We start from the raw sequence: 22692 nt of genomic DNA on the forward strand, positions 1-22692 counted from the left end.
GTAAGTCATAATTTTTACTTCTTATCTCGATAATTATGACGTTTAAACTCATAATTTAGACTTTTTAAATCATAATTTCGACTTTGTCATGACTTTAAATGTCATAATTTCAACGTTTTATCTCATAATTATGACTTTTAAACTCATAATTTCGATTTAGTAAATCATAATTTCGACTTCTTATCTCGTAATTGTGACTTGTAAACTCATAATTTCGATTTAGTAAATCATAATTTCGACTTCTTATCTCATAATTATGACTTTTAAACTCATTTCGATTTAGTAAATCATAATTTCGACTTCTTATCTCGTAATTGTGACTTGTAAACTCATAATTTCGATTTAGTAAATCATAATTTCGACTTCTTATCTCGTAATTGTGACTTTTAAAGTCACGGTTTCAATTTAGTAATTCCTAATTTTGACTTTTATCTCACAATTATGACTTTTAAACTCATAATTTTGACTTTTTAAATCATAATTTCAACTTTATCTCATGACTTTTAAAGTCATAATTTCAACTTTTTTATCTCATAATTTTATATTTTTTTAATCTCGTAATTTGACTTAACTCATAATTTTGATTTTTATATCGTAATTACGACTTTTAAATTTATTAAATTTATAAAATAATTTCAACTTTTTATCTCGTAATTATTACTTTTTAAATCATAATTTCAACGTTTATCTCGTAATTAAGACTTGTCATGATTTCAACTTTTTATCTCATAATTATGCCTTTTTGAATCATAATTTCTACTTTTATCTCGTAATTATGACTTGACATAATTTCGATTTATCTCGTAATTATGACTTTTAAACTCATAATTTGGACTTTATCTCATGACTTTTAAAGTCATAATTTCAATTTTTTTTATCTCATAATTTCTATTTTTTTATCTCGTAATTTGACTTTAACTCATATTTTTGACTTTTATATCATAAATATGACTTTTAAATTTATAATTTCGATTTAGTAAGTCATAATTTTGACTTCTTATCTTGATAATTATGATGTTTAAACTCATAATTTAGACTTAAATCGTAATTTCGACTTTATGTCATGACTTTAAATGTCATAATTTAATTAATAATTTTTATCTCATAATTATGACTTTTAAACTCAGTTTCGACATAGTAAGTCAATTTTGACTTTTATCTTGTAATTATAACTTTTAAACTCATAATTTCAATTTAGTAAATCATAATTTCGTAATTATAAATTGACATAATTTTGACTAAGTCATAATTTGACTTTTTATCTCGTAATTATGCTTTAAGTATGTCATAATTTCGACATTTTAAGGCATTAATTTTTTACCTCCATTGCGGAAATGGGCTTCCATAAATGTCAAACTCGAGCCCCAAACTTGACCTAAACTTTGGAATGGAAGTGTAACACCCAATGCTTTCACCCAAAGCAAAACTTAAATTAAAGTACATTAAAAATATGTTTTATTTGAAACCAGATACTTACCAACTTACCATCTTACACAACAGTGAAGAAACAAGAGAGACATTTAACTCACTTTAATTTAATCTAAATGGACTCAATTTGAGGACAACAACATTTTGAGTTGGGAAAAGAAAAGACACGTGGCAAGCACAGGGTCATTTCCAAGCTATCCTACTCTTTATTTAATGCAAATTACAGTACCAGGTAACTAGTCTCTGAATCCAAGTCACACCAAGGACCAAAACGGACATATTTACAAGGAGAGGAGACATTTAGCATACCTTCACAGAAAAAGAATATATTTAAAATAAAATAAAAATTTCAGTCACAAACAGAGGCATTCAAGTAATATTAATGTTATACAGGTTGTATTTTTTTTTTCTTTTTTCCATTTTAAACCAAGACAACTTTTTTTTCCCAATACGTGTATGTAATGCGATAGTCTGTATTTAGCCCACAGTCCTTAAAACAACTTTTTTGTCTTTTTTTTTTATTTTGGTAATTGTTTTTAACCCTTGTGTCTTTACATTTTTACTCTAACTGTAGTCACGAGAAGTGGTCACACCATTCGTGGAAAGCAACACATCTATGAACGCGTATCTTACAAGCAAGCTTTACATTGAGGGTGCGGGGGATGAGGGTCCGGCGGGTGCTACGTGACATCTCTACTGCGTACTGTCAGCTGGCCAACGAGTGAAAACACAAAGAAATCATTATTATTGCCCCCGGGATGTCGCAGTTACATCACAACACGCTCATAGATGGTTCACTTTGGTAGTGGAACGAGTGTAAGAACATACATTGTGATTGGCTCCACAGGAACGTGACTTCCTCCACACACAAAAACAAAAACGTGAGGAAAAACATCCGCAGAAATGCCACCAAACGTGGCTGTCGACTTGACCGATCAACAGCACCTGCAGAGGTTCACTGAAAGGGGCATGGCCTGTCTTGTGTGTGGACAGGAAGTGGGTGTGGTCTAGGGACAGGAAGTGTATGGAAGCAAAGGCACTCCAAACTATAGATACACTATACATTACTAGTTATAGTTACAACAATATAGCTGGCACCTACTGTACAGATAAGATTGAACTCTATGGCTGGAGAAAGCTCCTTGTCTACAGTATCCAACAAACAGGTCATTTATGCCCTGATCTTTTCAATCTGATTTTCATCTTTTTATATTTTTTTCTTTGATCCATTTAATCCCTCGTCTTTGTTTTCGCTCATTAACAGTTCTCAGGTCAGCATATTTATGTACATAGTAGAACACTCGCTCGCTCGCTCGCTCACACACGCTCACAAATTATACAAAAATCAAAACATTAAAAGTAAAAGTAAAAGCCAGAATTTGGTGAGGAGCAACTGTGCTGTACTGTATATACACATCTGTTGTTTTCTCATACTGCTATACTTGCGTATTAAGACATTTTGGGAAAGAAAAAAGTACATTTTTCCAAAAGCAGGCTGAAAGTATGCCGAGACACGACGGAAAAAAGTAGTGGTTAAAACAACACAGCCGTTGCGAATGGAGCACAAACACAGTCTCTGTGAAGTCTGCGCCACATCGATGCGCTCTTCATGTGTCCTTTAAGTTTAGCTGTGTGGATCAGAACAGTGAATCTGAACATTACGACACTGACGCACACGCGACAATAAATAACGAGAGGAAATCAAGACAGAAGGTGATCTCTAATTCTACCAGGCTAACAGAAAACAGCAGAGAAGAGCGGAACGCTTGCTAGAAAAGAGCTCCAGCAGACACTCACATACTGTATCATTTCAGTGAGCGGCGTTCAAATGGCCCGCTGCGCTGACAAACTGATGAATTCTGAACCGAAGATGCTAGATATAGATCTATATATAACTATATATATATTTATTTTACATAATGCAAAGTAATATATAAACTGTGTATGTATATATCATACAAGAACACAGAGATGGAGACGCACGTCTCACCTGTCAATCAAAATGTCTGCCCTTCCCCAACAGCCTGCCCATTTTATAAAACAAGATAAAACAGCTGATTTAAAACTCCTGTAACAGAGCATTCCTCTGTTGTCTTTGCGGTTGGAACATGCGGTTTTTATATTTATACCTCTTGTGCGGTGCCTTGTGTTTGTTAGATACGATTAGATACGATATTTCCTCTAGTTTTGAGTGCTTGCATCATTTTCACCCAATACATATACATATATATGAATATACACACTATATGCATATATATATGTACTGTATACATAGGGTGCTCCCAACCAATTTCAAGCCATGCGTAGTATAAAGGGACAGAATGTGTAGCTAGAGACGGTCCAGGTGAGAGAAAGGGGAGCTCAAATGTAAACGGAAGTGGATGGATCTGGCTACCAGACTGCTTATGTAATAAGATTGTCCTCTGAGAATGAATAAACCAAAACGTTCCGGCTGGTCCCGGACTAGGTTTTATGGTTTAAACCCTTCCCCTTCCCGACCCGTGTCCTCACTGCTCTCTTTTTCTCTGTCTGTCACTGTCGTGAATTACACCCGACGAAGCTTTTCCACATGTGTGATTGTAAACTCTTTCTGAACATTGTAAAAAAAACAAAAAAAACGTAAATGAAGGTTGGCTCTCGCAGTCTGAATAAGAGTGATGGTTACATGACTCAATTCATGCCCATTAAGCTGGTGAGCAGTGGGGTGGGCGTGGCCTCGGAGGCAGGGTCAGGTCTGATTGGCTGGGGCTCTCAGGTTGAGGTGTTGGAGGCGGAGGCAGAGGCTGCAGTTGTGGTCTGGCTGCGATCTCCACTGTTGGCATCTGCACACAAAGAGAAAACATTTTATGTGGTATGTTATGGTATGTTTATTAGTATACAGTGAGGTCAATAAGTATTTGATCACCCTGTGATTTTGCAAGTTCTCTTACTTAGAAATCATGGAGGGGTCTATAATTTTCAGCATAGGTGCATTTCCACTGTGAGAGACAGAATTTAAAAATAAAAATCCGAAAATCACATTGTATGACTTTTTAACAATTTATTTGTGAATTACTGTGTCAAATAAGTATTTGATCACTTGCTTATCAGCCAGATTTCTGACCCTCAGAGACCTGCTATTTTGTTTTTAAATGGTCCAGCTACACTCTGCTCATGATTCTAAATTAGTAGCACCTGTTTGAGGTTGTTAGCTTTCATAAAGACACCTGTGCACCCCACAATCAGCCAAAGTCTAAGCAGCAACATGTGCAAAACCAAAGAGCTATCAAAAGACACAAGAGACAAAATTGTAGACCTTCACAAAGCTGGAAAGGGCTACGGGGCAATTGCCAAGCAGCTTGGTGAAAAAAGAACAACTGTTAGAGCAATTGTCAGAAAGTGTCAATGTCCCTCGGACTGGGGCCCCAGGGAAGATCTCTCCTCGTGGGGTATGAATGATGCTAAGAATGGTGAAGAATCAGCCCAGAACTACACGGGAGGAGCTGGTCAATGCCGTGAAGAGAGCTGGGACCATCGTTTCCAAGGCTACTATCAGTAATACACTAAGACGTCATGGTTTAAAATCTTGCATCGCACGGAAGGTTCCCCCTGCTTGTCCAGGTCCATCTGAAGTTTGCCAGGGACCATCTGGATGATCCAGAGGAGTCATGGGAGAAAGTCCTGTGGTCAGATGAGACCAAAGTAGAACTTTTTGGTCTTAACTCCATTCGCCGTGTTTGGAGGAAGAAGAATGATGCGTATCATCCCAATAATACCATACCTACAGTGAAGCATGGGGCTGGAAGCATCATGCTCTGGGGGTGTTTTTCAGCACAGGCGACAGGACGACTGCACTGTATTAAGGAGAGGATGAACGGGGCCATGTATTGTGACATATTGGGCAAAAACCTCCTTCCCTCAGTCAGAGCATTAAAGGTGGGTCGTGGCTGGGTCTTCCAGCATGACAATGACCCAAAGCACACAGCCAGGAAAGCCAAGGAGTGGCTCCATAAGAAGCATATCAAGGTTCTGGAGTGGCCTAGCCAGTCTACAGACCTAAATCCAATAGAAAATCTTTGGAGGGAGCTGAAACTCTGTGTTGCTCAGCGACAGCCCTGAAACCTGACAGATCTAGAGAAGATCTGTATGGAGGAGTGGGCCAAAATCCCCCCTGCAGTGTGTGCAAACCTGGTGAAGAACTACAGGAACAGTTTGACCTCTGTAATTGTTAACAAAGGCTTTTGTACCAAATATTACATTTTTTTGACTCAAGTGATCAAATACTTATTTGACACAGTAATTCACAAATAAATTGTTAAAAAAAAAATCATACAATGTGATTTCCGGATTTTTATTTTTAGATTCTGTCTCTCACAGTGGAAATGCACCTATGCTGAAAATTGTAGACGCCTCCATGATTTCTAAGTAAGAGAACTTGCAAAATCACAGGGTGATCAAATACTTATTGACCTCACTGTATATGGTAAGTAATGGGGTTGCTCATCTAACAATGCGCTAGAAAGCGCATATTCAAAATAAACAACAAAACAAAGGCGTAGTTTGACGACGCTGCGATTGAGTGTGGAATCATGGAAGTTGTCATCTTCATTCCCACAGCTGATGCAAGCTGACTGGACTCATGTTCATCGATGAGCTGATGAAAGTTCTGTTATAATGTTACTCCGTACACCTGTCTAATACAAGGCATAATATAATAAAGTGTCTTTAGTGTTTCCATGTTTTCTACAAAATAAAACAGAAGGTGGAAATCGAAGGTGTTTGAAATCATTGGCAGGAGATGACAAGCAATGACAAGGTCCGTTGCACTAGTAAAATTAATATTTCTCTGGATTTACACATTCTTGGTAACATTTGGGAGTAATGTAAGTACACAAGTCAACAAAATATATAACAAATAAATATAGTATAAAATAATGAATGATGCATTTATATAGCGCTTTCATTGTGTATTGCCGTGCACCCAAAGCACTTTACAATCATATGGGGGTTCTCTCCTCAACCACCACCAGTGTGCAGCATCCACTTGGATGATGCGTCGGCAGCCACAGTACAACGGCGCCAGTGCGCTCACCACACACCAGCTACAGGTGGAGAGGAGAGAGTGATATAGCCAATTCAATGAAAGGGGATTATTTGGAGGCCATGATTGACTTGGGCCACTGCAGGGAATTTGGCCAGGACACCGGGGTTGCACCCCTACTCTTTTACGAGAAATAATGTGTAATAATGAAAACATTTATTTCAGTGGCTAAAATAAGTCCAAAACTCTCTATTTCAACAGTCTTTTGCTTTTTTTTTCAGAAATTCTTGTGAGTTTTAATTTTTCTGTTAATCAAATGAAAGCATAAACATTTATTCATATTTAGTCAAATGAAAAATGAACCCTTTTATTTTAATTAATATATGGAAGAAAAATTATATTCAGTTTAAAATGTTTAAATAATAATTTAACTACAATTAAGTGGTTAATCTTGTTGTAATATTTATTTTTTATCATATATTGTTTTATGGAAATTATTTAAATAGGAATATATAAACACCTACATTATACTGTACAAAAGTAATACAAGACTAATATTGTTGTTACATGTTAAACCGTACTTTTATTTTGATAGGTTGCCATGAAGTTTCTGTGTACAGTATGATATGATGCTAGTTTTCTCAAATGAAACGGTAAAAGTGAAACTCACATCAGCTTATCTGTTCATGTGAGATGCAAAGGCCAAAAATGACCAGAGCGTCACGCATGCTTCGGTATGCCTGTAGTAAAAAAAACGCATCTCCGCCATTCATACATACAGAGACAAACGGAACATGCAGGATTCATATTTAAACGTCTTTTTGCGTTTCAGTTTCACAATTCTAATTAAGTGACAGACAAACTTTTGATTTATTAATCCAAAAATCGTCGAATTCCGTGGCATTCCCCGCTATAGAGTAAATTTCGTTTTTTATGAATGGAGTCCACGATCCCTTCCGTGTTTTCGCGGAGGAGACATTGTAAACGCACGACAATGTAGAGACAGAAATGACATGCCGTCATGTAAAAAAGATAAATAACCTAAGGTTATTTAGTTTGTTTAATAAAAGAACAAGTAAAGACCTGTTCTATAGGGAAGGTATCCTTAAATGACTTCTATTTTGATCTGGCGCTGTATCGAAAATAAAACGAACTTGACGTTCAAGGTTCAAGGTTTTGGTCATATAGCCCACCCCTAATATGAACACTGCACCAGAGTGAGGTATATCCTATTTAAGCAATGTCAGATGAGCCCAAAAGCGGTCTAAAACAAAGACTGACCTGAAGTGGCAGAGGCATTGGTGGGGGTAGAAGCTCCTGCCTGGTTACGTGCATGAGCAGGAATTAGGATAGAGGCCAGGGATGGGTTACTGGACAGCTCTGAGTCATCAAACAAACAAACAAAACAGTTCAGAACAACATCAGAAAGCTGATTACCTCGCATTTGATGGAACGTTTCCTCATAAAAGCGAATGCAAAAACACCTTACCTTGAGTTGTGAAGTTGAATAAGGACGGTTTCTCACGTCCATTAGGAAGTTTGACATTGGGATCCCGCAGTTCATCAAAGAAGGAATGAGCGCAGGCCTCTAGCGGGGTCAGTCGAGCAGTCGGCGTGTACTCCAACAGCCGCGAGCACAACGCGATGGCTTCGGGAGGCGTGCGTGGCCGAAACACCTGCGGAGACATTTTAGAAGCTCAGTAAGAGTGTATTAGTAAGGTGTACAGTACATTTCCTTAAATAAGCATCAATGAACTCTAACACTTTGTTTATAACACTCAGTGTTCTTGTTAAATGTAGTACTAACAGTATGCATGATTACATAATTAAACATATTATGACATTATAACTTTTCAATAAGCTTTCTTAATTCCACCTAAATGATCACTTGTTCATTTGGACATGATTTGTGATTAATAAAGCTGCAACATGCCTTTAGCTATGTATGCTTTACGAATCATTTAGGAAATTACCTTACGCACATATTTAGGATGATTAGTTAGTTGCACGTCTTTATAAATGAGCCCCCATTATGGGGTGTTAAAGGATAACTATTACCAAAATGCAACCTGGGCTGTTTTTTTTACTCTAAACGAGACAAACATATATCTAAAAGCATAATTATGACAAACGAGCCGTTTTTGAGATTGACCGTGATTTCGTTTTGCGGTCATTGGCCGGTGAATGGGAGTACTAGGGGCATAACTTTGAGCGCATCAAAATCGATATGAAAATCAAAAACGAAAATCAAAAACGAAAGCCACGTCTTTGTTAGTTTTCAAGAAGTGTAATAATTAAAATAAGACTTGTTTAGATCTGACTTATTAATACTCTACAAATGAAGCTCAAGCTGTGGCTTACATGAAGCGGAAGAAAAGGAAGGCATTTCTGCCTTTAGAGGTGTTTGAGTCACAGGCATTGGGGCATATCCTGTGCAGAAGGTAAGACTGTGTTGAAGGGAGGGGTCTGATTGGAAGCAGGATAAGACTAAACACACCCTGCAGCTCAGTTGTGCACTACATACAATGACCACCAGGGGGCATCTGAAAGATCCTGCTTGCTATTGTACATCATGTGTAGGACAGTGCTGGGTAAATTTATCTTAATGTAATAATGGACAAACAAAAATATCAATTTGAGATCTGCATTTGCATAATGTCCAAGTATTAAGTAATGTTAAAATGAGTTTTTGTTTGTGTAACTTCCCTTTCTAAACATTCCAAAGAAAAGTACCAAGATTATTACCAGTTATAACACGTCCATAGAAGAGTTCATCTGTCCTTCAACAGCATTTTCAAATGACTCAGCAAGTTCATTTTGATTTACATAGAAACATTTTCAGCTGCAAGGCATAACATACACAACTGTTCAATTGTTTGGGGTCACGTTGCATTTGAATGAAATATTATAATTTGTTTTCTTATTGAATATATTTTAAAATGTGATTGAGACAAAGATACATTTTCAGCATCATTACTCCAGTTTTCAGTGTTGCAAAATCCTTCAGAAATCATTATAATGCTTATTTGCCTTTTAAGAAACATTTTATTTTATTATCAGTGTTCAAACAGTTGCTAATGCTGATTATTTTGTGGAAACCATGCTATATATTTTTTTTTTTCAGTTAAATTAATAGAAAGTTCAATATAACATAATTTATTAGGGATGTGCCTGAATAGTGAATCCGTATAGAGTGTTTTCACGATGTGTCATCAATCAATATTGGCGGCACTAAACGTAACCAATGCCACTGAACCGAATGAAACTCGCGCTTATGGCTGCTGAAAATGGTCAATAACTGTCATGTTTTGGGCTGTACTAATCGGTCGGACCGGGAAAAATTTGGGGGAAAAATTTGGAGGACTCTAGACTGCTGAAAGTTATAACAAATCAAGGAGAAGAGTGCAAAAAATTGTCTGAGGAACAAAAGGCGTTTATGGTTAGCCAAACTGAACCAGGATTTCCAGCAGTCTTTACAACATTCATGTTTGTTCTTATTATTTCCAGTCAGGTAGGTGAAATATTAGGCTAAGATCTTCATTAATACTGCTTATATGTATCTTTACCATCTATTAACTTTAGTTTGTCAAAATATTGTTCCCTTTCCTGCTTACTAAGTCCTTCTCTATATGATTTAGCAGCTTCCATGCATTTTTTGCTGTAGTTTAGACAGCATAAATTAGCAGAACTATGTATTCAGTAGTACATTAACCATGCAATCCATGCTGTTGTTTACATCCGAGTATCACCAATATGGCTGGGCATCCGGGTAACTGACTAAATCGTGACGTAAGTGCAAACCCACTTTACACGCTGAATAAAAGTATTAATTGCTTTTAAAAAATTCTTACTGACCCCAAATTTTTGAACAGTAGTGCATATCACTAAAACCTTGACCACAGAGTAAACAACAATTGTAAAAAGTGTAATGAAGTCAGCAAGCAATGTAGGCATGTCTGATGAGGTCATTCAATTTAAATGAACATGAGGATGTGACATCACTGGCTGACATCAGCTCTGCTCCAAAAACCTAGTGAACTGCCTGTTTTTTTTCAGACTGAACTATTTTTTATTGATCAGTTTTATTTAGCATTGAAAGAACCGTAATAATATTTACAGTGTACATACAGTTGAGGTCAAAAGCTTACATACACCTTGCAGAATCTGCAAAATGTTAATTATTTTACCAAAATAAGAGGGATCATACAAAATGCATGTTATTTTTTATTTAGTACTGACCTGAATAAGACATTTCAAGTAAAAGACGTTTACATGTAGTCCACAAAAGATATTAGTTGAACTTATAAAAATGGCCCCGTTCAGAAGTTTGCATACACTTGATTCTTAATACTGTGTTGTTACCTGAATGATCAACAGCTGTGTTTTTTTTTTTTTTTTTTTTTAGTGATAGTTGTTCATGAGTCCCTTGTTTGTCCTGAACAGTTAAACTGCCCGCTGTTCTTCAGAAAAATCCTTCAGGTCCCACTAAATTTTTCAGCATTTGTGTGTATTTGAACCCTTTCCAACAATGACTGTATGATTTTGAGATCCATCTTTTCACACTGAGGACAACTGAGGGACTCATATGCAACTATTACAGATGGTTCAAACGCTCACTGATGCTTCAGAAAGGAAACACGTTACATTAAGAGCCAGGGGGTGTAAACTTCTAAACAGAATGAAGATCAGTACATTTTTCTTATTTTGCCTAAATATCATGTTTTTCATTTAATGCAGCTACAGAAGATACTTAAATATTTCCCAGAAGAGAAAATAAGTTACATTTACCCTGATCTTCAATTCCAAAAATTTTCACCCCCCAGCTACTAATGCATCATGTTTCCTTCTAGAGCAGGGTTCCTCAAATCTTACCCTGGAGGTCCAATGCGCTGCAGAGTTTAGCTCCAACCCTGATCACATTCACCTACCTGTTATTCTCTAATGATCCTGAAGACCTTGATTAGCATGCTCAGGTGTGTTTGACTAGGGTAAGAGCTAAACTCTGCAGGAAAATGGATCTCGTGGGCCAGATTTGATGATCACTGTTCTAGAGCATCAGTGAGTGTTTGAATCCTCTGTAATAGTTGCATATGAGTCCCTCAGTTGTCCTCAGTGTGAAAAAATGGATGTCAAAATCATACAGTCATTTTTGGAAAGGGTTCAAATACACAGAAATGCTGAAAAACAAAAAAATATGTGGGACCTAAAGGATTCATTTGAAGAACAAAGGGCAGTTTAACTGTTCAGGACAAACAAGAGACTCATGAAATAAAAGCTGTGGATCATTCGGGTAACAACACGGTATTAAGAATCAAGTGTATGTAAACTTTTGAACGGGGTCATTTTTATAAATTCAACTATTATTTTCTCTTGTGGAGACAATATGGTAAAGTGTTTTTTATGTGAAATATCATATTCAGATCTGTACTAAATAAAAAATAACATGCATGTTGTATGAACCCTCTTATTTTGATAAAATAATTACCATTTTGCAGATTCTCCCAGGTGTATGTAAACTTTTGACCTCAACTGTATTTATAATTCCTCTCTCCATATAAGCATATTTTTGTCACAATGCATTGTAGAATCGCCTTCTCTTTTCTATATCAAGCTATCTTAGGATGCAGCATAATTATTCCGCCTACCTTTTCTGAACCAGACTTCCTATGTAGGCAGCTCACTAGGATTGGGAACAGACTGTAAGGTCACTTGGCTAACCATCACAACAGAACACTAAAAGAGGACGTCTACATATAGAGACAATCCTGACTGAATTTTTCCTTCTGCTTTCATTAACTAGTTCAGAAGTAGTGTTCCAGAACAATAAATGAAATGTTTTCGGCGAGTCCTGTGTGCTGCAGACGGGTGATGTGAATGGAATGGAGCCAGGACGATGAGTCAAGCTGACGGCCGGAGGTGGAGGCGGCTGTGCTAGAAGTAGTAAAACTGTTGACCTGTACCTGTTTACTCACCTTAGTCCATGGATGGGCCTTAATCTGCGGGAATTTGAACTCGGTGTAGTTTGGGTTCATTTCCCGAATCTGCTCCCGTGTGGGAGTGCCCAGCACCTGAAAACACAAACACACACAAACACAACTTAACATAACAGCATACTGTTTCTTTAGCACTTCATGATACAACACTCTAAAAACTTCTGGTACTGTGTAGAATTATTTTTCTTAAGAGTAAAGATTGATTTTTTTCAAACCTAAGTTTGAACTCAATATCTTTTTATCAAAAAAGCTAGTTTTATACTTTTAGGCTACGTTCACACTGCAGGCAAATGTGGCCCAAATCCGATTTTGTTTGCTCACATGACTCAGATCTGTTTTTCTCATGACAGTGTGAACAGCACAAACCACATGGAATCTTATATTTTCAATTCCGATTTGTGCCACTTCCATATGTGGTACTAAATCCGATACTTGACTTTATTTTTTATATACCCTATGCATAATTTCGCTGGCTTCTGCAGCCGATCACACAATATACGCATAATGGCCTACTTTATGTCTGCCGCGGTTGCCAGGTCCACAGTTATTCAGCGGAATTGGGCTACTTTTTCAATGTTGCCGCAAGTGTTTTTTAACTCAGTGGGTTAAAGCGCCAACACTAGCAAGATATTTACCCCGCGGGGTACAAGTGAGCAGGTTTTGGACTAGTTTTGAGACGCAATTGGTCAGATTTTGTTGTGAAAACCTGGCAACCCTGTTTATATCGTTCTTTCGTGCTTTCCGGTCAGTTTAGAACCATGATCTGTTCACACTGGAAATCTGACATTGGCCACATTTAAAACAATAATGTGAACAACTATACAAAAAAATCGGAATTGAGCACTAAGGCTCGCAATGTGAACGAAGCCTTGGTCTATTTAAAAATGTTCAAACTACAAAAAAGAGAAACAATCCTAAACCATTTCAATATTTATTTCTTGAAAAAATAAAAATAATAATAATTTTCTAATAAATTATGGCTGTCCCTCAGCTGTATTGTCGCTCATACCAAACAATTTTGCAGCTAATAATGTTTTTTTTTCATAACTTAACATGCTAGTATACCTATGAGGTAAATATCACTAGTGAATATTTTTCTGTGCTTATTTCTTGAGATTTTGTCAAATTATGCAAAAAGTGTGAAAATATTTTTTAATTGCATGTAGAATACATAAATTATTCTAAAATGTAATATCCATCACTGCCACAGGATAATATCAAAACAATATATTATTTAAAGTGATATAATGAGTTAATAAAAATGCTGCTTGTGAAATGATGTTTCTGAAAAATGACTAAAATTCTCCTGTGATGCAGGTTTGTTAAAAAAAGTACACTCTACCATACTTTTTAAAAAAGCACTTATCATGGAATAATATATTTAAAAAATAATACCTGAAATAAAAAATAAAACTAATATTTTCAGACACTTAATTGCATGTTAATGTGTTTTAGTTAAAATTTATTTTAAATGCAATTAGTTAAATTTAAAGAGTGCTTTTTGAAAAAAAAGTACATGTATATATAATTTCAGTTACACTTCACAATATTGCTCATTAGTTAACATTAGTTAACTACTTTAGTGAACATGAACTAAGAATGAACAACACTACAGTGTTTATTAATCTTAGTTAATGTTCATTTCAGCATTTTCTAATGCATTATTAAAATCACAAGTTGTGTTAACATTAGTTAATGCACTGTGAACTAACACGAACAAACAATGGACGAGTGTTTTAATTTACCTAACATTGATTAATAAATAGTGTAATAAATGTATTGTTCATTGTTCGTTCATGTTAGTTAATACATTAATGTTAGCAAATGACACCTTGTTGTAAGGTGTTACCATAATTTCAGAAAATTACTGACTACTAATTGAATATATTAGACCCTGCTCCACAAAACCAGTTATAAGGGTCAATTTTTCATTTGGTTTGGTCTGATTAGGACAATATTTGGTCGAGATACAACTATTTGAATATCTGGAATCTGAGGGTGCAAATAAATCTAAATATTGAGAAAATCGCCTTTAAATTTGACCAAATAAAGTTCTTAGCAATGCACATTACTAATCAAAAATGAGTAGGACATTCTTATTTCTTAAAAAAAAAAAGCCTAAAAGAAAAATCGATCATTTTGAACCATACAATGTATTTTTGGCTATTGCTACAAATGAACCAGTGTTACTTAAGACTGGTTTTGTGGTCCATGGTCACCTATTTGTAATTATACATTAACTTGTATTAGTGTGAAAAATGTTAAGAGAATTCGTCTTACAAAACTCTTACAAAACTGAAGAAACACCAATAACAGTCTTGTATAAAACTAACAATCTAAATCAACTGACTGTTACGCTGCAATTGTTGCTCTTCCTACAAACTCATGCAAACACTGAGATTAAATCATAGACAGAAGTGGCGGTGTAGCGGCGCCAGTACCTTGATGATTTCCACCAGCTGATCCACGCCGCTGTCGCCGGGGAAAATTGGTTGTCCTAGCAACAGTTCCGCCAGCACACAGCCAGCTGACCACACGTCTGCAGAGAAAGCGGGTCAGAGAGATGCTGAGAGTGAGGGAGCATTCTTATTAGCCAGAGGTCAAGAGCACATCCTAAACACTATGAGCCTACTGTTCGCACTGTACGTCCTTGGAAAATCACCAATGACACGTCTTACAAACAAAAGCACAAGACAATGCTCTAAAAATCTATGAGTTGATGAGAGATCCTTCAGATCAGTACAGGGCTTATTTTCTAAAAGAATGATTGGTAACACTTTACAATATACAGCACAAACCAAAAGTTTGGACACACCAAGTTTTCTTTGTTTTCATGACTATGAAAATTGTAGATTCACACTGAAGGCATCAAAACTATGAATGAACACATGTGGAATTATATACCTAACAAAAAAGTGTGAAACAACTGAAAATATGTCATATTCTAGGTTCTTCAAAGTAGCCACCTTTTGCTTTGATTACTCTTTGCACACTCTTGGCATTCTCTTGATGAGCTTCAAGAGGTAGTCACCTGCAATGGTTTTCACTTCACAGGTGTGCCCTGTCAGGTGTAATAAGTGGGATTTCTTGCCTTATAAATGGGGTTGGGACCATCAGTTGTGTTGTGCAGAAGTATATATAGAAATAAATATTTTATAGAATTAAATAAAATTCCACATGTGTTAATTCATAGTTTTGATGCCTTCAGTGTGAACCTACAATTTTCATAGTCATGAAAATAAAGAAAACTCTTTGAATGAGAAGGTGTGTCCAAACTTTTGGTCTGTGCTGTAGTCAACATATACTTCAACAGCATTTATTAATCTTAGTTCATTGCAACATTTTCTAATGCATTATTAAAATCACAAGTTGTGTTTGTTAACATTGGTTAATGCACTATGAACTAACATGAACAAACAATGAACAACTGTATTTTTATTAGTAACATTAACAAAGGGTAATAAACAGTGTAATAAATGTATTGTTCATTGTTCGTTCACGTTAGTTAATACATTAATTATGTTACCAAATGACACCTTATTGTAAAGTGTTACCAATGATTTGACTTTTTAATGGCTGACACAATATTTAGAAATCAAGGTGGCCACTCTATTCTGAAATATAAAAACAATTAAATCATAGTAAAAAAAAGAAAAAAGGAAAATAAATAAATAAATGGCAACAAAAATTGCATTAACATTAATTTTACACAATATTTACTCACAATATACTCCAAAATATACAGATAAAAAAATGCATATGTGAAGTATTTACATATAGCCCATAAGAGAAATGACCCCGCTAAATACGCTTGATTCTTAATAGTGTGTTGTTACCTGAATGATCCATAAATGTTTTTTTTGTTTGTTGTTGTTTAGTGATAGTTGTTCTTGAGTCCTTTGTTTGTCCTGAACAGTTAAACTGCCCGCTGTTCTTCAGAAAAGTCTTTGGTTTTTCAGCATTTTTGTGTATTTGAACCCTTTCCAACAATGATTGTAAGATTTTGAGATCCATCTTTTCACACTGAGGACAACTGAGGGACTCATATGCAACTATTACAGAAGCTTCAAATGCTCACTGATGCTCCAGAAGAAAAAAACGATGCATTAAGAGCCGGGATGAAAACTTGAATTTGAAGATAAGGGTAAATTTAACTTATTTTGTCTTCTGAGAAAATATAAGTTGACTTTTAAGAATAGGTGGGACCTGAAAGAGTTTTCTAAAGAACAGCGGGCAATTTACCTGTTCAGGACAAACAAGGTACTCATGAACAACTATCACTAAACAAAAAAACAAAAACGAAAAAACAGTATTAAGCATCAGGTGTATGTAAACTTTTGAACCGGGTTGTTTTTATAAATTCAACTATTATTTTCTCTTGTGGATTATATGTAAACGTCTTATATGTGAAATATCATATTCAGGTCAGTACTAAATAAACAATTACATACATTTTGGTCAAATAATTAGCATTTTACAGATTCTGCAAGGTGTATGTAAACTTTTGACTTCAACTGTATTAACTATTAATTGAACAAGCTAGTATGATTATAGTCCCAGAATGGCCAAATATCAGCTAAATATTTCACCTAGTTGATATATCACTATATTCTCATATAATTATGAAATATAAAAAGGTGCTACTTAAGTGTGTCAAAAAAATCGAATACTCAACTAACTGCATTTAATATAAATTTAAACTGTAATATATTTCTATTTAATTGCAATTTAACCTGCAATTTAGTGTCCGAAGACATTACATTTAGTTTACACGTAAGTATACTATAAGTACTCTTTTTAAAAATACTGAAGTGTACTTCTTTTTCACAAGAGTCATTTTTGGCTTGCATTTGCTTATTTATCATGATTAGAGGTGATAGCAACATAATGGAGGAGTAGTTTATTGAAGCAAAAATGATTTGCATGGTAGTACGATTAAAGCTCATTTACCTATGCTGGAGGTGTAGTCGGTTGCTCCAAAGATGAGTTCGGGGGCTCTGTAGTACCGTGAGCATATGTAGGAAACATTGGGCTCCCCACGTACTAACTGCTTAGCACTGTGAACACAAAGACAGATTGAACAGTCTCTGATCACGCTCATTACCATTTCATTCAAGTACTCAGTCTTTTGAAGCTTGTTGGCAATAAAAACCTTAAATATAACACTAAATGGCATTTTAGAAAAGAGCTCTAAAGTCACCTGAAAGCTAAAGAGGGTTTATTTGTTTAGATGGCAAGCAAGTTGCTAACCTTTTAAAAGCATCTCAAGGCCTCTCGCGGTGTATAAGTGAAGAATGATGCTAATCGGTGTCCTCATTCAGGTAAAATTTGCATTATTTTTGTCCTCAGTATAAGGTATTCATTAACAAACGGCCGGATCGCATGCCCTAGTTTTCAGCCAACAGATGTGAGGCAAGTGAGAAACGGACACCTGAATATCACTTCACTTGAAATCTTCACTAGTACTCTTAGGTAGAAAAATGTGAAAAGCAGGCTAAATGGAAAGGCTGAAGTCAGCACAGATATGTCGGAGCATAGCGAGACCATCTGGAGGCCTCTAGTGAGGTGTAATATGGGATTATCAGGTTAAATGCAGTAAAGCGTTGCTTTCAGTTGATAGATCCACTGAGGCCGCACTAGACCTTTAAAAGGTTATCAGAAAAAGCCATTGTCTCCTATGAATTGGCTATCAAGAGATTGCCAACTGACCTGCCGAAGTCACAGAGTTTGAGCACGGCCGTGTCTGGGTCCAGCAAAAGATTCTGCGGTTTGATGTCCCGATGGCAGATCCCAAAGGAATGGATGTAGGCCAGACTCCTGAAGAGCTGGTACATGTACAACTGTAGGGATGAAGATAAAGTAAATATACGCAAGTCATGAGGTCAGTAGAGCAGCCAGAAAAACAGGCCACAAAGAATGTACCTTATAAATGAAGAATAGAATTTTGCTTTTATCGCTTGTAAAATTAAATGATTTAATGGAATAATTTACCCCAAAATTAAATTCTTCAGACGCATATTTGAAAATCTGAATGACTTTCTTTTTCCTTCAAACAAAAAGTAGAATTTTTGAACAATATAATGGCTGCTCTATGAGATCCAGTTGAAGTCAAAAGTTAACATACACCTCGCAGAATCTGCAAAATTATAATTATTTTACTAAAATAAGAAGGATCATACAAAATGCATGTAATTTTTAGTTAGCGCTGATCTGAGTAAGATACTTCACATAAAAGACGTTTTTATATAGTACACAAAAGAAAAAATTTCAGATCCCACAAATTCCTTGGGTTTTTAGCATTTTTGTGTACCCTTTTTGAAGATCAGGGTAAATTTTACTTATTGTGTCTTCTGGGAAACATGTAAGTATCTTCTGTAGCTTCTGAAGGGCAGTGCTAAATGAACAAATATGATATTTAGGCAAAATAAAAATGTACACATCCTCATTCTGTTCAAAAGTTTACATTAATGCATTGTTTTTCCTTCTGAAGCATTAATGAGTGTTTGAACCTTCTGTAATAGTTGCATATGAGTCCCTCAGTTGTCCTCAGTGTGAAAAGATGGATCTCAAAATCATACTGTCGTTGTTGGAAAGGGTTCAAATACACAAAAATGCTGAAAAACCAAAGAATCTGTGGGACCTGGAGGACTTTTCTAAAGAACAGCGAGCAGTTTAACTATTCAGGACAAACAAGTGACTCATGAACAACTATCACTAGGTGACAACACAGTGTTAAAAATCAAGTGTATGTAAACTTTTGAACAAGGTCATTTTTTTTGTAAATTCAACTATTATTTCTCTTGTGGACTTGTGTTTACATATAAACATCTTTAATGTGAAATATCTTATTCAGGTCAGTACTAAACAAATAAATTATGCATTTGTATGATCTCTCTTATTTTGACAAAATAATTAACATTTTGCAGATTCTGCAAGGTGTATGTAAACTTTTGACTGTATAATGAGAGCAAATGCAGACAGGTGCTGTCAAGATCCAAAATGACTTAAAAACCATCAAGAGTACTATTTAAGGATCATAAAAATGGTCTATCTGACTATTTTGAAGTAATATGGGTGCTCTGACATCAATGGCATTTTATCGCATCCATTAGTCCATTTTTAGATCTTAGACAGAGGGGAAGATTATCAGAGAAAATTATTTTTGATCTGTTCATCACCAAGACTTGGAATTTAGTTCATGAGTCATATGAAGAACTTTTATGATTCTCTTATGTTGTTTTTTTTCTTCCTTAAGAGCCTCCAGTCCCAATTCACATTCATTATATGCAAAGAAGTGGTCACAAAATATTTGTTGATACACAAATAAATAGGTAAGGATGTTTAAAGGTATTACTCTACTGTTAAATATTTCCTTACATAGTGAGGAACATACATAATAAGGATTTTATTTTTTATTTACTTGATAAGGATTAAGGATAACATTTTTTTTCTTCCCGATAAAATATTTTAGAGCTTGGAATAACTAGAATATTGTATATTCTTCATAAAAATTCCCATGGAGTAATACAATTTTAAAAATTTACATTACTTTTTTAGGTTTAAAAATCATTCTTTCAATTATTTTAAGTAATCCTCAGGTTCTACTAGAAGTGTGCTGAGGCCTATCCTTCTAGTTAAGAACCTTTGATTTAAAGGGATAGTTCACCCAAAAATGAAAATCATGTCATTAATACACAAATTAAGATATTTTTGATGAAATCCGAGAGCTTTCTGACCCTGCATAGACAGCAATGCAACTGACACATTCAAGACCCAGAAAGGTAGAAATGACATTGCTAAAATAGTCCATGTGACATTAGTGGTTCAACTTTAATGTTATTAAACAACAAGAATGCTTTTCAAGATGTCCTTACTACCTTTCTGGGCCTTGTTTCAACATGTCAGGGTCAGAAAGCTTTTGGATTTCATTAAGAATATCTTTATTTGTGTTCTGAAGATGAACGTAGGTCTTACAGGTTTGGAACGATACAAGTGTGAGTAACTAATGACAGAATTTTCTTTTTTGGGTAAACTATCCCTTTAACATCTAAGTGGAAAGTCTTTGTATTTTACATATGTACATAAATATATATGTATATGTGTGTGTGTTTGACTATTTATGTCACATCCTGCCAATAGCAGGAAGGATATAGCTCAGGACATAGTGGCACAAAGCAGTGATGACGTCATCACAGCAGTCAAGACCCTGTGACGCAAAACTGCACAGGAGGAGGGGGACAAATGCCAACACAAACTCGGCTGACCCGTATACTCGGAACAAAACCTACAGTTTTCATTCAGGACGTACACATCGCTCACACAAACACACATTAAGAACCTGAAGGAACAATCCGCACCTTTACATAAACCATGGGAAGGGTCTGCTTAGCGCGGCTGTAGTGTCTCGCCACTCTGTAGACGGTTTCAGGGACGTAGTCCAGAACCAAATTCAGATACACTTCATCCTTCTGTGAACAGAGAACAAGAAAGCAAATACTTTAAGTCACAGAGTTAAAAGTGTCGGGTTTAATAGCACATACATAACTTTAGTGAATCTATATATAAAACCAGCTCGGTATGAAAGAGGATAATTGACTATACTAAAAATATCCCATAAGCACCATCCCTACATATATCTCCATGACTGGAGCTTGTGAACTGTAAAAAAGCTGCTATGGAAACGACACAAAAACAGCCAGTTCTTTGGCATGATGTCATTGTGGACGTTGACTGCCATGCATTGTGTGGCACCGTGCCTGAAAGCGAGCGACGATTGTGGCCGCCATCTTTACATAACATACATGCTCAGACATTGAAGTCACATCCTCTTGAAGAACTAAAGAAAAGGAAGAGCTCAATAGGGTGGCCTACAGGCCCACTCTGACCCCTCGTCTGATGTCACATCCTGTCTATTATGCCCTTCTTCCTTCCTCCACAAGTTCAGTTGTGAGAGAGTCTATTTCTGCTTGATCGGACATGCCTGAGCTTATTCACTTTACGCATGACACAAAAGGTTGTGAGTCAAAGTGACCTGGCATACTTTGACATAATCTACATACTAAACGTGTTAAGATACATAAATAGGAGAAAAATCCTTCATTTCTCTCAAATTCTTTGGTATTTCAGCATTTTTGTGTATTTGAACCATTTCCAACAATGACTGTATGATTTTGAGATCCATCTTTTTACACTGAGGACAACTGGGGGACTCACGAAGAGCTGGGGTGAAAACTTTTTGAATTTAAAGATCAGGGTAAATGTAACTTATTTTGTCTTCTGGGACGCATGCAAGCATCTTCTGTAGCTTCTGAAGGGCAGTGCTAAGTGGGAAAAAATATATTTGGGCAAAATAAGAAAAATTGACACATCATTTCCGTTCAAAAGTTTTCACCCCCAACTCTTAATGAATTGTGTTTCATTCTGGAGCATCAGTGAGTGTTTGAACCTTCTGTAATAGTTGCATGAGTCTCTCAGTTGTCCTCAGAGTGAAAAGATGGGTCTTAAAATCATACAGTCATTGTTGGAAAGGGTTTAAATTCACAAAAATGCTGAAAAACCAAAGAATTTGTGGGAACTCAAGGATTTTTCTGAAGAACAGCAGGCAGTTTAACTGTTCAGGACAAACAAGGGACTTATGAATAACTATCACTACATACAAAAACACAGCTAACAGGTAACAACACAGTATTAAGAATCAAGTGTATGTAAACTTTTGAACTATATGTAATTGTCTTTTATGTAAAATATATAATCCAGGTCAGTACTAAATAAAAAATAACATGCATTTTGTATGATCCCTCTTATTTTTGTAAAATGATTAACATTTTAATTTATTAATACATTTTAATAATTAACATTTAAGAATATAACATTCTTCTGTTGAAACATGAAAAAAAAACCATAATGGTACCATTATGTGGTCATTATAGCTTTTTTCTTTTTAAATTTTTTTTTTTGAGTTCTACATTCGTTTTTGACACCTATATTTTTCACTTATATAACTTTCTTCTGCTGAATAAATGAACAAATAAATCATGAAAGTACCATAATGTAGTCACTGGAGTCATTTTAGCTTGCCTTTTTTTTAGTTTGACAGCATCTTTTTTCATTATTAAACATAGCTAATATTTTGCACTGTATCTTGTTGGAGTTTCACAAGAGAAACATTTGTAAATTATGACAGACTTTATGTAAACTATTGCTTTATCAAAATCTGCATTAAATCTGAAAAGTAACAAAAATAAACAAATA

The 22692-nt window shown here is 35.5% G+C and overlaps 1 protein-coding gene across 2 annotated transcripts in view; it reads right to left on the reverse strand.

Moving 5' to 3' along the window:
- Positions 1-1611: 1611 nt before the first annotated feature.
- Positions 1612-22692, reverse strand: part of gsk3ba (glycogen synthase kinase 3 beta, genome duplicate a) — a 70540-nt gene continuing 49459 nt past the window's right edge. The window contains exons 4-11 of one of the 2 annotated variants that reach the window (XM_073845443.1): positions 20799-20909; positions 18151-18281; positions 17392-17498; positions 14883-14980; positions 12421-12516; positions 7938-8124; positions 7730-7828; positions 1612-4250 (exon numbers count right to left, since the gene is read on the reverse strand). In XM_073845443.1, coding sequence (XP_073701544.1) covers positions 4180-4250; positions 7730-7828; positions 7938-8124; positions 12421-12516; positions 14883-14980; positions 17392-17498; positions 18151-18281; positions 20799-20909 — 900 coding nt within the window. In that variant the 3' untranslated portion in view covers positions 1612-4179. Of the gene's footprint in view, positions 4251-7729; positions 7829-7937; positions 8125-12408; positions 12517-14882; positions 14981-17391; positions 17499-18150; positions 18282-20798; positions 20910-22692 lie in introns of both variants that reach the window. The other variant, XM_073845442.1, reaches the window with a different exon arrangement.

This window comes from Garra rufa, chromosome 8, assembly GCF_049309525.1.
Source record: "Garra rufa chromosome 8, GarRuf1.0, whole genome shotgun sequence".
Taxonomy (NCBI): domain Eukaryota; kingdom Metazoa; phylum Chordata; class Actinopteri; order Cypriniformes; family Cyprinidae; genus Garra; species Garra rufa.